Source organism: Drosophila biarmipes, chromosome 3R (genome assembly GCF_025231255.1).
Source record: "Drosophila biarmipes strain raj3 chromosome 3R, RU_DBia_V1.1, whole genome shotgun sequence".
NCBI classification, from domain to species: domain Eukaryota; kingdom Metazoa; phylum Arthropoda; class Insecta; order Diptera; family Drosophilidae; genus Drosophila; species Drosophila biarmipes.
This window is the reverse complement of record NC_066616.1, coordinates 24,306,961-24,324,302: the sequence shown is the minus strand read 5'-3', so window position 1 is coordinate 24,324,302 and position 17,342 is coordinate 24,306,961. Positions and strand designations below refer to the sequence as shown.

General features: G+C 41.4%; 1 protein-coding gene across 5 annotated transcripts in view; it reads left to right on the top strand.

Annotated features, from left to right (window-relative positions):
• The first annotated feature begins 210 nt into the window (after positions 1 to 210).
• The window catches only part of LOC108024661 (tubby-related protein 4), a 30,232-nt gene continuing 13,100 nt past the window's right edge, over positions 211 to 17,342 (top strand). For 2 of the 5 annotated variants that reach the window (XM_017094728.3, XM_017094725.3), the window contains exons 1-2: positions 212 to 886; positions 8,586 to 8,801. In XM_017094728.3, coding sequence (XP_016950217.1) covers positions 8,706 to 8,801 — 96 coding nt within the window. In that variant the 5' untranslated portion in view covers positions 212 to 886; positions 8,586 to 8,705. Of the gene's footprint in view, positions 887 to 8,585; positions 8,802 to 17,342 lie in introns of all 5 variants that reach the window. The other 3 variants (XM_017094727.3, XM_044091644.2, XM_017094726.3) reach the window with 3 other exon arrangements.

Below are 17,342 nucleotides of genomic sequence, written 5' to 3'. Positions count from 1 at the left end.
TTAATTAAATTAATTTATGTTCTTCTGCTATTAAACACCGATACCGTTATCAGTCAGACATTTTTTGCCAGCCCTGGCCAGCCCAGTCACCTGGTCAGGTGTCACAGAGACAATCGATATCTTATCGTGGCAAGCAGTGCAGCCCTCGCGGGCGTTACAGGCCTAACAGCGCAGTTACAGTTACAGCTTTCTGTTAGCAGCGCGCTGCTATGTTTATTTGTTTATTTATAAACTATAAATAAGTGTAGAATGTAGAGTAGCACTATCAAGACCTTGGAAAATTGCGTAAATTTGTGTTTCTTGGGCAAATGCAAAACCTATGCTTAATAGAAAGTAACGGGACCGCTCACAGTAAACAGAAAATCAATACCCGTTAACAACAAGCGGAGCGCGTAAATTCCGTCAGTTTGATAAGAACTATGCGGACGAGGTGTCACGGGCGCAGGCGCGCTCTCGACGCCCCCCTTATCCTACGGAAAACGCCTGCTAACTTTCCGGAATCGAAATTCTCCGACAGTCCACGTTCGGGCGTCGTTGCAAGCAGTGTGTGCTAACGGTACTCCAACCGCGCTGCATGTGCGTTCCCCGTTTGCATTCGTGTGCGTGTGTGTGAGACAGGAGAGGAGAGGAGAAAAAAAGTAAGGAAAATAACAGGAAATCGGGAAAAAGTAACGGGAACGTCTGCCCCAAAACAGTTGGAAAAACACACACACACACACACACGCCGCTTCCGCTGGCGATGCACCAATTTTTCGGTTGAAAAACTGTAATTCGATTGGATTGGATCAGTTCCGTTTTCCCACAGCAGCAGGACTCGTTCCACGGCACATCGGTGGCACTTCAAGGAGCAGCCAGAGCAGCCGAGCAGGGGGCGGGTGCTTCACAGGTGAGTTGCGGAATTCCGCTGTCCCCTGGCTGGCAAACATCCTTTTTAGCCTCTCTCGCTCGGTGGTGGATTGGACACTGCGAATGTCTATACCACGGGCCAAACTGCCTAAATGGAACGGATTTGAGGCCTAGTGTTTAGTTTTCTTAGGGTTCTAACATTTGCATCTAAAAATCCATAAAAATGTTATAAAGAAGGATATTATAATCCTTACATTAAAGAAATCTAGGGAACGGAATTTAAAGCCTAAACCAACAAAATAATCTTGGTTTTAACTCATCTTTAACAATTTTAGAATCAAATTTCAAACACCCTCCCTTCATTTTTTCATAGTCAGGTGTTCTTTTTAAAGAAGTTCCACCGTATGTGGGTGAGTTTTTGTTGTGGCCACATAAGCACTACACCTTGGGCGCCACACAAAACTCCCTGAACTCTGGGCTAATTAAAGGCGCTTCGTTGCCTTAGTTCTTCACCTGGGTTAAACGTTTTTTTATCAGCCATATTTGCTTGTGCCACACGACTTAGATTCCCAGCGATTCGGCTTCGTTTCTAGTTTCAGTTGAGTGAGCTGCCCACGCACGTTTTCGATTAATCCGCATCAAACAACCAATGACAGTGAAAATCGATCGGCATTGGCTTTCGCAGTGGGTACTACGGCTGTGTTATGTTGGACCGAGTTCGAAGCCCACCGATGGCCAACGATTTTTTTTTTAATTTTTATTTTCCATTAGATCAAAAATGTTCTGTGTTAGATTGTAACATCACATCTTTCAATTAGAGCTAGGTCTGGGTTCGAAACCCACCGCTGTTTTTTTTTTTCAATATTTCATTAAACGTTTAGCGTATAATAATATTATTACCTGTAATATGATGTATAATCCTCACCTCATTAGCATATTTTCTTTGCGCTAATCGAGAAACGACTCCGGCGGGAAAAGTTTGGCCGGAAAAATGTGCAATCCGAGGAGAAGAGGGCTATGAAAGCCGTGGGAAATGCGTGCCGAAATTGAAATTCCGTTAGTTGGTCAGCCGGGGCGATAAGCGTTTCATCCACATAGCACATAGCCGTTCCACTTGCATTGGGGCGACAGCTGGCCGGGATGTAATGTGCACGTGTGTGTGCATGGGTGTGCGGCGATTTCCCAGTTTGCATAATTTAGATACCGCTGCCGGCGTCGACGCTGGCTGGGGCAGCGACGCCAACGCATGACCGCCAATGTCTTTTTCCTCTAGTTGCTTTTTTTTGTGTTCTTGGCGCTTCTCTTTGAGAAATTATTTTTAAGTTTGTGTGTGCTTGAATGCGGGGGCGTGTGGGTGGTGTGCTGGTGAGTGTGCCACTGTGTGTTAGCGTTGCGTTGGCGCTTGGCTGCCAAGGTCATTACATTTTGTCTTATTTCGCTGCGTTTCAGCTGACCCCGCCCCCTATTTCGCAAACACAGTGCAGCATCGATAGTACGGATACTTTTGTATCTTGGAAATTTTTTTTAGAAATATTTCAAACATTTTGCGAAGAATTCTTTTTGAATTAAATTATTTCGAAATCTAATTTGTAGAATCGAATTAAATAAAATTAATTTAAATTTTTTAAAAAACTTCACTTTAATATTTAAAAATTTTTTTGAAAACTACTGAGTATTTGATCCCAAAAAGATTGTAGACTTATCACTTAAATTAATGTACAACATTTTACAATTTTTTGGAGAACGTTTTTTAGATTTATTCTTCAAACTTATTATCCTTGGATTACAATTTTAAGTTTCAAGTGTAGTATTTTTTATTGTAATAGTTTTTACCTTCGAATATTTAGTTCGGATTGGACTTTCTCTAAAAATAAATACCCAATCGTTTTAGATTTACTTTTAATACAGAACAGTTGGTATCCCCCATGCACTTTAAAAATATTTAATAGAAATTATAATACTTTATTGAAAAGATGGCGGTTTAAACTAGAGAGGTTTGACCGTATTCCGTCGCGATTTGCATTATATAATTCGAGCCGACGCTGGGAGGACGATGTGGCGGGTCTTTGTGGCAAGTTCAAGTGCAGTTTGCTCGATTTGCGGTTTTTTCCGAATGTTTTGCCAATATTTTCGCCATTGACAACAGGCGGGTTTGCTTTTGTTTTTGTTTTTTTTTTTCGCTTTTTGTGTTTCTCGTGATTGTTATTGTTTGTGTTATTCTTTGCCTTGCCAATATCTGAATATCTGCCATGTTGATTATTTTGCATAACTGAAGCAGCAGTGGCGGCGAAATGGAAATAATGGAAAAATTGTTTATATTGCCAAGGAGAAGGAAAAACGCACCCAACAACAAGATACATTTGGGAAACTCTGTAGCGCCACTGAGGCGCACAGTTTTCCTCCAACATGTTTTCCAAAAGGGAATCGAAATGGGAGTGGGAATGGGAATGGGAATAAGAATGAAAATGGGGTTGGGGTCGGGGGTGGTTGGTTTAGGTTAGGTTAAAGTAGAAACAAATTATACGACACACACCCCCAACTGCCCCAAGCCCCCCGTAGAAAGTCAATAAACAAGCACGAACAATGGGTGGGCAGCCGGGGAAAATCGGGGGGAGGCAAAGAGGCCGCCCAGCGTCAGCTTTTATATGGCATTTCCCCAGTGTTTTCCCCAACGGTTTTCCACCATTAAAGTTCGGTGCACACATAGAAAGACATTCGATGTAGCCGGCGAACCCAAAGAGCTGGGAAAACTCAGCTCCCTCATGCGTATTTGTCAATGTTGCTTTTCTTGGCTGTCATTTATTTCGTCATTTATGCAAAATTTTATTGCTTTTTCTCGTCTTTTGGTTGTTTTTCCCGCTCCCTTTTAAAAGAGTTAAGGGAAAAGGGAGTGGTATTTTTTTTCTTTGCCCTGGAAAACCCTGCCAATTAAATGCATGCACGTCCTATTTGCTGTCGCCTTTTGTTGTTCCCCGGTTTTTAATGTTTTCTCCTTTTCAAACGCATTTCTTGTGCTTGCTGGCGTGTGGCTAATTAAAGCAAATGCCCCATGGCCAGTGGAAACTGAACTCCCAGCAATTACTTTCCCCACGGGGTGACCAAAAAAAGAAATTGGTTGGAGCTAGGTGGGCTTTGAACTTGCTTCAATCCCACTGGTTGCCTGGCATGCGGCACACAGCAAAGCCGACACACATAATTAGGGGAAACTTAAAGCCAAAGCCAGGATTAGATCCCTTTTCACAGCGGTGGTTACTAGGAAAAATGTATCTTTAAGGTTTGCAATTTGTCGTGCAAAATACATATGAGATAAATATTTACTTACAAGAGATTTACAAAAAGGTTATTAATTTTGATTTCATTGAAAGACGCTTTCAAACAAGTATTAAAAGATGTCTAGGACATATAAATTTAATCTTAATATTTGTATTTTTAATAATTAAATAGAAATAAATATTTAAAAATATTTTAGAGGAAATTTGCTTATTTTAAAGAAGTTGGTAAATGTAATTTTTGTAATTAAAGTGAAGTAGTTAAAATAAAAATTGTTGCATTACATCAATCATTATATTAATATACTTTTTAATTACCTGTTCGACTAATCACTTGTGACTATGAAAAATAAATCAAACCAACCGTAATTAGTCCAAATAACCTACTTCAAATAACTTTAAGTAATGCTAATTAACATTAAGAACTTTAGTAAATCATATCAAGACCCAAATATTTTGTTTATCACACCAAATTCCGTAAACAAAATAATTCCCATATAGGAAATATCTCCACCCAAGGCTTTTGATTTACGAGTGGCCTCTATGCACCGCATATATTATACTTAACTGAAAACCATAGCTGGCATAAATACCCCACCGATACATGTCGTCATGTGAGCACTATATGTGGAATATTTTCCTGTGGCCCACGTCACGAAAACTTTCGAGTCGAGGGCAACGCACACACAAATTCCGAATTGGGCACAAAGTTGTACGTTGTTCGTCGTTCGTTCCTGCCACTCGACTTTGCCCTGTGGTTGTTGTATTCGGTATTCTTGTTGCATGCACCGCTGCACTTCCATTATACCATATTATACTATGCAAAAAGTGTATGCAAAGGAGCTAGTTTCAGGCGGTTCAAGGGCATTCCGGGACCGCTGACAGCAATAAACGAGACGGAGACAGGGACGAGAAGAAAATATGAACAATGCCAGCTCGTTAGGTAGCTGAAAAGCACGATGAAAATGAAATAATTGCGTGCATTCAAATGCCGTCCTGTGCCCCAAGGATCAAAAGCAAATTGCCACAATTAATTCGCAGACATAATGCAGGGACATGCGCGAGGGATAAAAAAGTAAATCAGGATTTTAGCGGTATTAAGTGGGTGGGTGGGCCTTCGGTTTTGGGCCAAGCCACTGGCCTGGACATAAATACACATTTACGCATTACCCAGACGTGGGGGGAAAATGTTAATCTCGAATATGGTGTAAATATAAGCCTGAAATTAACTTGATACAGTGTAGAGATTATAGTAGAATCCTATAAAAGTTACTTCATGTTATGGACTTCATTAATATTGTATAAATTTAAATAACTAATTTAATGTAACACAAGAAAAACTGTTAAGCTTAAGCCTCTAACAACAGCCATAATATCAGCTTGGACCCATGAAATAAATTTATAGATACTATATAGCATAGTTTTTTTAGACAGACACCACGACTTCGTGGTATTTTTATTTATACCAAAGAACTATATTACTTTTGTTTAAAAGTGAGAAGGTATTTTATTTGTATATGTCTAAGATATAGTAGGAGCCACTGTCAGGATATTTGTCAGATGCCAAAAGTGTTGACTAAAATGTTCTTTTTTATTTCTGCGTATTTAAAACAAATTAAATGTTATATAGGGAAGACTCCCATTGGTTTTTACATCCATCTATATGGTATATAGGATAGCACCACTGTCAGGATAGTTACCGCATGCCAAAAATTATGCCAGCCGGGGAAAAGAGCAAAAGTTTTACCCCCAAAACAGTGCTAGCAGTTACAACAAGGGCAACAGCAGCTACGACTACATAATAGTTAAGCGCCTTACAGCAAACTGTGTACCACGGAGCGTATACGCAATCTAATTTCGGCAGGCTAATTGCAACAGAAAGAGACAGCCAGCCCCAGTTTACTTTGTGAACAGCTCTGTGTTTCCGCCTCAGCTTCCTTACACATAATTAACTTTTAATGGCAAAGCCGAAACAAATCCCATATTTTAGGCACGAGTAAAATGCTTCGGGGGGTTGTTGATAAATCGAGAGAAAAACCAAACCAATTGAATTCCGAATAGGAATTTGATAGATGATGGATGATGGCCATTGATTCGATTGTTTAATTGAAATATTTACCCAAACTATTGCTGGCCCTTGAGTGCAGTAAATTGAGGCGGCAATAACAAAATTGCATTTCAAATGGATTAAGTAATCCAAGGCTCAGAGTAATTTTTGGCTTTATTTATCCGCAAGTTTAGCCCATGGCCAAAGGCAGCCCATTACCAAGGCTGGTTTGGCTGCCATTGTTGATGGTTAAATGCATATTTCATGATGTCTGGGCCAGGTTGTCGTGTCCGCCAGCACAGCTGCAGAGCTGCAAACCTGAGTTTTCCGCCCTAGCCAGATTGTGACTGGCATTTCGACAGCTTTTCCGACGCCGCCGCCTCAGTTATTTTCGTTACTCTGACGCGTTATGGCGACCATGAACCGCACACACAGCTAAAAAAGTGCTCAGTGTCGCATGAAAGCGCCGAAAGCGCTGGGTTTTCGGTGGGTTTGGCGGGTTTGGTGGCTTGGTGGGTGGAAAATGTGCAGGCTGGCTGCCAAATGCGGCACGTTGAACAATTTAAAAGCAGCCGAACAATGGCTGTCTGGCAGAATCGCAGAGTGGCGAAAGTAACACGTTCGGAATGTGCCCCACGGTGAATGTGCAATCATTCATCTCGTGAACTACTCGAGAATGCATTTCTCCCGTTTTTGTATTTTTTTGTTACCTGCCATTCTGTCTGCCTGTCAGTGTGTGTGTTATTGAAATGGAATTCAAAGGACTCTTCAATTTATAACGAGTTGTAGTTGGCTTTTTTATCAATATTTAAGCAGGCAAAGGGCAAATCCTTGCCGAAAGATTCCATTAGTTGGCTTTCAGATGATGCCCGCCCTGTTGAAGGCTCGCCCCCGGGGCGCATACGCAATCAAAAATGGTATATCACATGTCAAATTCAATCAGACAAGGCGTACGACATAATTGAAGCAAATGCGTGTGTGCTTTTGTCTCTGGACGGCAAACCTCCCACCCCGTTTTCATCTCTGTATACCCTCAGCCGGAGGCGGAGCTCAGAGACACTGGGAAAAAGTTATGCGAAGCGTGAAATAGTTATTTTTGTACCACTTATAAAGTATCCCAAAAGTATGCAACAAAAAATTGTAGCTACCGAAGTACGGAGGATTCATTCCGAAAACCCTTTTATAGCATACTTTTAGTCGCCATTTTTTGAGTTTTAATTGTTTCCGTGCCTGCCCCCTACACATTTATTTCTGTTGCTTAATTTTATTACCGTTTTTAAGTTATTATGCTATATTTTTGACTGTGTAATGTCATGCTGCCTAGACCAAATACCGAGAACGAGAAGCCGGCTAGTCAAGCAGTCACCAAACGAGACAACAGACAGCAGCAAGCCATATCAATTATTCAAGCATAATTTGAAACATTCTCATACTGAAGGGCTCTCCGTTGCTTTCGCTTTGCTCAGCAAGGGATTGTTTGCCTTTGCCCAGAGCTCTTAGCCCAGCAATACTTTACTCGACTTTTTGCCTGAAAACTTTTTAAATAATTTAAATGAGTGGCGTTGCGAAAGTGACGTTGAAGTTTTGACAATGTTTTAGCCTTACCATTTGTAATATTTCGAAAATAGGGGAGCATTGTATGGCTTTAAAAATGTTTGCAACAGATTGAAACGTTTGCAATATGAGCAAATCTTCTGAAACCAATTTACAGAAAGTTTAATATTTCCTAATTATTATATTGAGCATATCAAGCTCTTAAACTTTCTTCGAAAGACCAAGAGTAAGAAAATTAACAAATTCAAACTTGGGCCACCGAGAGGCATTCGACTTCCGCATAAAGTTTTCAAAGTCTTTTCAAGTAGATGTATATATATAATATATGTATGCCATTTGGCAAAAAGGATCTTTATGAGCGGCAAGCGTGAGTGTGTGAGTGGGTTATCCTGGCGAATGGCAAAGTAAAGGAAGATAGGACACATCCACTTTCCCACTAATACCAATTAGTGTGCCCTGAAAAGCATGCTTCAAATTATGTCGTGTACGTGGGTGTGTGTTTTTCCTGGGAGCCAATCTGTGTATGTGTGGTGCAATTTGTCAACCCTTGAAGGAGCACGACGAAGTTGATAACGCCTCGGGGGTGAGGACGGCAAGCATATGCCGGAACATCGTTCCACCCACCAATAAATCCCCGTACAAAGCAGCACATCCAATGACCCGAATGGCGGGGTGTGTGTGCTTTAGCCTGATAAGGAAGGCACCAGCAGCAGTAACCGGAATAATAATAACAACATTGGCAACACGAGTGGCAACAAAAACATCTACTCCATTTGGCTTTCATCGTAAATTAGTTATTGGCATGTTATACTAAACGATAATGAAACTCATCCCCATTCCCCTCTCTTTTTTTCTCCCTCTACTTTTAGCAATATGTGTGTGGCTTAAATCGGCGTTGAGCAGCTACAGCTACATCAAAATAAATAAAAAAAAGAAAAACCACAACTCGAGGATATATAGTTAGTTGGCCTTCGCTTCTGGGCCATAAAATGCATTTACACTTTGAGCGGAACATCAACACAAAATGCGACTGCACGATACTCTCATTGTCGTGGATGGGAAAGGTGCCAGATGATATACCCGAGGTAAGTGCACAGTCATTAACGATTGACCAGACCATAGGCCATTAAAATGGAACTTAACAAGGCTGCACTGATCAAAATAAAGAGAGTTTTTTACTTACCAACTACTGATAGTTCAGAAAAAATACGTATAATACGGTTGTCAACATGATAAGCAACATGCAGCTTAACTTATAAAGTCTGGACGGATTTTTTTTTATATGGCATACTTTTAGACACCTTTCTGTTATTTAAATTGAAATGAAAGGCAATATCCTGATCTCCCATTAATTTCCCTTAGTGTGCGGCAAGGCTTTTCCCTTCTCATTACGTGCGATGGCTGTCGGTGCAATATTAATACAATAAATACTGGACAAGGTCCATTAAACTGTCGGACACTTTAAACTGTCAGGCGAAACTATTAAGACCGACCGTTGGCCATTAGCCAGAATGGATGGTGGTCAGCTCTTAAATGGGTAAAGTGGCTTCTACTTGGATATTCCATGGCATCTCTGCATAATCTAGATAATCTTCATACTCGGCTCTGGATATTTCACACATGCCGAACATTCACGGGCCGGAAGTGCTTGGGCCCAAAAGCCCCCGTTGCTTTTGGCCAAACGGCGGGAGCTATTTATACTTTCAGAGGTGTACTACACCCCTTATACACACCTTTTGAAGGACGTGGCAGGTGTCGCTGGCTCGGGACTCCCTAATGGCCACGTTGCACTCATTTCGGGCTTAAAATTGATTTTACACGCCACGTGTAAGCCAAAGCTCACGTTGCCAGAGGATGGTCCGTCTGAGTGGCCGTAACTTTTCCAATCATTATGAACTTTCAATGCCTGCACAACAAATGCCGTATAATCCTTTTTATATTGAATATAAAAATCCAATCACGTCTGTCTCGCTTCTTTGGCTCCCATCTCATCCCTGCCCCCTGTGTTTTGTAGCGCAAAATTAAAGTTAAGTGAATGCGGCCCACGCAGCCTCAAGTGGATCCTCCGTCTGCGGTCCTTTTCAGTTCGGGATATGCAGGATATGCCGGATGAGTTGGATGAGTTCGCTGAGTTGGTTGAGTGGGATACGTTGGCCGGGTGGAATGTGTTATGTGCTGGTTATGCTGGTTATCTCGACCTCTCCTTTGTGCCGCGGTGCACACCACTCGAGCAATAAACTCGTTTGCGATTTATTTAACAGTTTTCAATTTCGTTTTCAACACAAACGAGTGCACTTGAAACAATTTTCATTTTCCCCCGGCAATTTTTATTACAAAAGAGTAAACAAAGTTTTAATAACAATTCGCATGGCAATAAACCCAATGGGTTTATACATTTGCAAATTAAATGTGTATATTATTAGGCACTTAGGATCAATTAATTTTAGAAATTTGGAAATGAAGCTTAGATTGTGCTCAGTCGTTTTTGCTTTTTAAAACTTTTTTTATGATGTGTTTTCTATTCATTTTTAAATTATTTTTTTTTAATATAATTAAAGTGGAAGTGTCCAAAAAATTGAGATCAAAAGAGTGTTTTTTCAGTGCTTTGACCAGAACGTGTTCGTGTGGCTGCGGACACGTGTCGAGGTTTGTGAGGGACGCGTGTCTATCCCGTCCCCGGGACCCTCATAACTCTACCCCCACTGCCTGGTGTAACCAAGCCATTTCCGTTTCCATTTCCATTCCGATTGCGTTTCCATTTCTGTTGCAAGTGCGCTAAGCCACAAGCTTAATTTCTTGTTACGCCTTTGAGCAATTTACCAGCGATAAGCAGGAATTTCCACCCAATGCCAAACCAATTCGAACCCATTGGGGAGTTATACTCAGTTCCATTTCCACCCCGCATAAATCATCTCAGCGAGAAAATGCGTATTAAAACAAGCGAGAAAATATTCTGAAGTGATTTTTTAAGTACCCATCATCGCCCCCCTCTCCGAAGAAGTAGTCAAATTTTTCTTGGCATCATAATATTTTAACAACTGCACTGCCCCATTAATAGAATATTGATGTGGAGTGCGTCATCGTCGGCGTAGCATGTTGATTTATTGGTTCTCTGTTTGTGCACACTTTAGAGGAAAGACAGAAGGACATCGCAAACAAGGACTGGACTGCAAGGGATCCCGTGGCTCCTTTGGGTTCTTACGCTAAGGGTTGAACAACTGTCGCGGCATTTTCGCATAAATTGACGCAGCAAATTGACATGCCAGCGGAGAAGGACACAAACTGAAATCATAAAATGTAATTTAATAGCCAACTTCTTGGCGTATGACACACATGTCGCTTTTTCAAGGGAAATCCCTGGGTTCAACATCATAATTCCCTCTCTGGCGGGTTGGGCTTTATGCAAAATCCATGACAAATGAAATCTAATGATTACTAAGTGATGAAACGATAAGAAGTGAAAATTTTCTTTGGGGGAGTCGTGCTTTAGGAACTTCAAAGGGATTTTCCTCAAGTGTTAGTTCTAGCTATCCTAAAACACTTATAAAAGTGCTTAAAAGTATGCAGCAAAAAAAGTAGTCCCTTTTGGGTGGCACTTATTTCGTTGCAGGCTTTTAGGCAGCTGAATATACTAAATATTTATTTTGTTTCTATGGAATTTAAAAGGTTCGACTTGCCCAAGTAATATTTTCGGCCTAAAAGGGTAATGCATCTTTTATATACTTGAGTGTCTACTCATTTACTTGAGTTGCCTCCATATGCTTACAAATTCTGTGAAGCCCAGGAGGCATTTCAACTTCCAGCTGAAAATGGGAATATATTTTGCATATTTATGCCAGGTCCAGGAGTCTGCCGTATTTTTATGAACTCGCCTCGTCTTGCAAAAACTTTAAATAATGCAAAAAGAATAACAATTTCCACTCGAGTTGAAGTTGAAGACGCTTACTGCTGCTGCAGATGAAGCATGGAGGCTGATGGCTTTTAGCTGGAATGGTTCACTTAGCGTAATTAACTTGGCAACTGTTGATGAAGTCGACGAACGTTGGAATTAGTGGCTAAACCAGCAGCAGTAGCTGTATCATCATTAGCAGTTGGCGGAGCAGGGCTTAACATCATTAATATTTGCCAGTGCCACCGACACTGGACAATCCAACAGGATTCCCGCCATCCCTTCGCATTTCGCTGAGTTTTAATTACGTGCAGTAAAAAATAATTGAGTTCTTTTCAATCTCTGTGCGGGGGCGACAGTTGAGGGACTCTGTGTGACTGCTGAAAGCTGGTCACTGACCACAAAACCACTTGAATAGCCTTTGGACAGCAGCACTCGCCACTGGCCACTGGCTAATTATGTGCAGCAGACCATTATGCTCTCAGTCGCGCATTTTGTGCTGGCGGTGCGTGCCCTAAGTTAATTTCCACCGGATCTGGATAATGGCCAACTTTTGCCACCTTTCCACTTTTCCACGTTCACTGCAAGACTGGAAGAGGTTGTGATGGTGATGGATCGGGTATTTTAACGTGTGTTTAGAAGTAAAGGGTTCTTGGTGCTTAAAGATATAAGAATGCTGTGGTTGAAATGACTTCTAAAAAATAAAAGGGTTATAAGATCATACAACAGTTTTTTATTTTCATTAGGAAATCTTATTCTAAACGGGTTAGGATTTTTTTTAACAAGAAAGAGTTGAATCCCTTTATTCCTCTTTTATTATATTTTTCCAGTATTTTTATGTATTTGTGATTTATTGTACAAACGCAGTGTTAAATTAAGTACCTGGCCATCTAGATTTTTCCCATGATGTTATAAGGCACGGCTATTTGCATTTTGCTATTTAAGGCCTAACTTTTGCCACCCTGAAAGTATGCAATGAAATGTTGAAAACTCATTTACGCATACACATACTGGCTCACGGAGATTTTCATCATGGGACGGCGTGCTCACGCGTAATAAATGTATTACGTGCCTGCCTGGGGTAGTGCCAGCCCAACCCCCAATTCTATTACAGCCCCAACCCCCTCTAGGCTTATTTAAACAGGAACAGAGACCCCGAAAAGCAACGCAATCCCCTGGAAAACATCCGCAGGCCTCGCTGTTTGTTACGCTTGTTGAACAGGTGCCGATTACAAGTGCCAATTTTGGTAGCTGCGCGAGTTAATTGAAAACTTTTTAATTGTTTAGGCAGCGGCAACATCTCGACGAAACAGACTTGGCTTAGTTTCTGGGTGCGCTGGGCCTGGGCCCTGATTTACGACCGGGCTTCTGTCGCCGACAGTTTCAATTAGAAGGCACTGTGGCCAAGGACATCGTCGCTGGGGGTGGGGGTTTCCCGATTGGCGCCGCTTTTCCTTTGTGCCATGCGATTCCAAACCATCGACCCTCGGCCACATCCACATCCTCTGCCGAAGGCGGCGCGTCTGCACTTTCGATTGTTTGTTCTTGGCTCTGAAAACTGTAATTTAATGTGCCCACAACGCTGCCACACATGTCTTGAGCAATGACTCTGGGCTACACACAGAAAAAATGTATTAAACAATACAATAAATAGTTTTAAATTAATCAAATTTAACAAATATTATGTAAGATCTGTAGATTTCTCTTACAAAGCAGCCTAAAAGTATGCAATAGATTAAATCACGTTGTCTTTTGAATTGATTCCAATAAGACTGTTTACTGTAGCATACTTTTAGACGGCTATTTGCTGATTTTGTGAGTTCAATTCGAATACAAGAATTTAAGTTTAAATACTTCTCTTAATGTTTTTAAATATAAAGTGTGGTTATTATACAATTACATGCGTTAGTTAAACTGAATTTATTTTTGCCCCGTGTCGAGCTGCTCAATCATCCCCACTTGGCTCTTCACACTTGGGTGACGTTGTGGCTTTCAGTTGTGTCACTGATTGGTTTGTCCAGCATTTCGTTGTTTGCTGGCTTGTTTGCTCTGCCACTGCCTTCGATCGAGTCCTTCGTGCCAGCCCAGGAACTGCGGTTTTTGTGTTATGTGTTTTGCGCCTCTGCCACTTGCCAATAATGGTCGGTCACAAAGACGGGAGCCCACAGCAATATCCACATGTCCACACTTGGACAGCCACTCAACTGGGCAGCCGTCTCTGTCCAATTGTTGCATACGGATTCAATCAATCAATTATGCAACCGCCCGGCCATTGTTATTGCATAATCCCAGTGACGCAGGAATGCAGGAACCAAAGTTGATTGTGGTCCTCAGGCTCTGATTTTGTTTGGAAGGGCCCCTCGCAGGTTTAGTTTTTCATTTCACTTTTAGGGATACTTCTTGAACCGAGAAAAATTGATAAATCCTTTGCTGATTCTAGGAGATTAAAATGGCTTTTTGATGGAGCGGAAATTCTAGGCCATTCAAAAATGAAATATACATTCATCCTTTGTTCATGTAGAATATTTTTTAAATTGCAGAGTTCTCAAAATATATTTTAAAATTAGTGGTTAACTTATGTTTGACCCATTTAAAAGCATAGTTTTTATAATACAAATTTGTATGTTTTAATAACCACTATACAAATTTTCTTTAATAAAGATTAGAATACATATTTTACTTTGAATCATGTTGTTCTTGTACATTTTAATTTAGAAATTTTCTTTGTTGGTGTACAAATCGTTTTACTGGAGGCTTTCGTGTAATATGAGAATGGATTCTGCATATGAACATGTCAGCGACGCTCATGCTCCATTTGTCAACTCACACAGGCAGCATTTGGCTGCTTTTCACAGAGAAAACTCATTTGGCTTTGTCTCGCCTGAATTTCGCCCATTTTCCATCTGTTTTTCAAGCCAACACCCGCCCAAACCCGTGCCCAACCGTCCCCTTGTTTTCCCTGCGAAATGTAACAAAAGATGAGTTGCACTTGGGCATGCTAAAATGCGTTATTAAGTGCATAAATATGCAATGCTCAACCTTTTGCACTCTGCACCACCCTCGTGTGGCACCACTTTGCACCACCCGTCATCACCACCCACCGCCCACCACCCACCTGTCTAACAATGGGGGCTTCAGGTGGGTCCTCGAAGGTGGTTATGGGGGCTGCCGGCTATGGGGACATGTGAGAAGAGCTTTTGAAATTTAATAAAATGCAAATTCAAATGCAGAAACCAGTGAGCCAGACATGTGCCACACATGCCACGCCCCGTGTTCCCATTGTGAGGCGGGGTCCCCCATGTGAATCTGTGGGCGCCTCCTCCCCGCAGCCTCTGCCGCACGCTAATGAGTTGAGTTTTGTCTCCAAACACACAAAAACAGAGGGAATGCATTATGTGCAGTTGGAGCCGAAAGGATGCACTGGAGCGACTGCCCCCACCAAATTGTGGTAATGGCGAATGGGGGAGAACCTCTGTGTCTGTCTGGGGATACAGTTAAGTCTATTAAAAAGGAAAAAATACATTTAAATAATTTAATGGACTTTTAGCTTTTAAAAAATATACAATAGAACTCTCCTCAAAAAGTGCAACCAAAGAAATTGTAAAAATAAAAATGTTAACTATTCTATACCATAGAGGACTTCTTAGAAAATGCTCCACAAGTGCTGCCCCAAATTATAATTCCTTATTTTTTGCCTTTGGGCAATAAAAGGTATATTTATTTAAATGGCTTACTGCAAGGTTCTCAATTAAAAAAACCTTTAAAGTGTTTTTATTTCTCCCATTTAAGAGCCTTATACAACTGTTCCCATAAGCACCACACGCCATATTTACTCGCATTAACTGAAATACCATTTAAAATATTTATTCGCAAGCTCTCCACCCCGAAACGTATTGTATTTTTTAATTATTTTAAATGCGAGCACATATGCAAGTCGACTCTAGGCATCTCCTCGGGCGGCGGTGGCAAAAAAAAAAAAAAGTAACATACGAGAAAAAATCGATATCGCTTTTTGGGCTGGCATTAAAAAGGATCAAAAGGTGGAGCACGTGCGCAGGGCCAGGAGGCGAATAAGGCTATATCGCCATAGTACGATTATAGCCAGTGTATACACTTGTAAGCCATAGGAACCGAAGCATTTTCCGCACACCCATAAAAGTTGCCAGTTGCCAGCCAGCCAGCAGTCCCATTCCCATTGCCATTGGCATTGTCTGGTCGTCCTGGTCGCTGGATATTTCCTTGGCTTTGAAAGGCTGAAGGGGTGAAATGGGCGGTGCGATGAGACCTTAAGCAACCTTCCTCGAAAAAAAAACCCAGTCCCCCTTGCCATCTGAGCCTTTCACACCTACATGTGCTCGGCACAAGTGGCAAAATGTTGTTACGTGAGCATTAAACCATATTTTAAGTTATTAAGTTATTGACAAAAGCTCACGTCACCCCTTGTGGCGACGGGTTGTGCAGGATTGTGTGGGCTTGGGTTGGGTTCAGTTGCCCTGGGATGTGGTCTGTGGTACGTGGTACGTTTCACTGGGATTGGGCTTAGGATTGGATTGGGTTGGGTTGGGTGCGCTCGGCTTGCCTTGGATTGAGCTGAGTTAAGTCCATGTGGCCCGGTGCTTGGAGGCGGACGACACTTGTGCGCTGCTTATCCATATTGTTTACAATGCCACGCCTTGTTGCACAAGCACACTTACAGGCACTGAGAAATGTGTCTTGAGATAATAAAGATGTTCGAAGAGATGGTACATAGCTTGTTCTTAAGAAAATATTTTTATTTATTAATTAATCTGTAGGGAAGATAGAAGTATCCTTTTTTTTTTAAATAGAAATACAACTTAAAAGCAAAATATGTTTTAGACCATTAAAACAACCAAGTCTTAAATTTTGTCTTACGAATGATAACTATTAATATATTTTGTGTCTCTAATAGCTTTAAAAAATTAATAATTTAAATGTAAATAAAAACGATTGGTTATTATAATCCTAAGTCGACAACCTAAATAAGTTTTATTATTTTTTCTTTGATTAGGTTTTTTATCCTTATACCTTGTTTTTCCCCAGTGTCTAGAACACGATTTCGCTTGTGGATACACTCGTATAATTCCTAAATTATATGTCTGAGCATAAAAAAAACTTTTGTAAGCCTTGGCACGCATAAAAAGAAATTCTCAATTCCGCACAAGATGGTCCCACGCGCCGGATTCGCCTCCAAACTGCTAAAGTTTTTTTCGCCGCTCGTGGGAAGCGCGGCAAATGCTGTGAATATTATTAAATTTCAGTTGTAAATTAAACATAAATATTGTTGGGTAAGCACGGTGAGCCCTCGGGTGCAGGCTCTGCCCGCTGCGGTAAGAGTGTATCCAATCTGCGAAGCTCTCCAACTCCAACTCCCCGGTGCAGTCATTCACTCACTCACATGTCCTTTGTGCCGGTCATTCCTGCCGCTCCCTCCAGCCCTCCACTCCCAGGTGGAAGCCATTATCCCACCATGGTTTCATCTGGGTCCTCCTGTGTGGCTGTGACATTTTTACTGCCCCTCGCCTGCAGTTGCAGACTCCCAGGTAGCATTACGTATTTTGTATTTCGTATTTGGTACTTCTTGCCATCTGCAAACGACATGGAACAAAGAAGCAAATGGCATTGCAGCCGCAGGACGACTGTCACAAGGATGTGTGTAGCTACAGCCAGCCGGAAATTGAAATAAAAGTTATTAGACTTCTTTGACAACCGCTGGGCG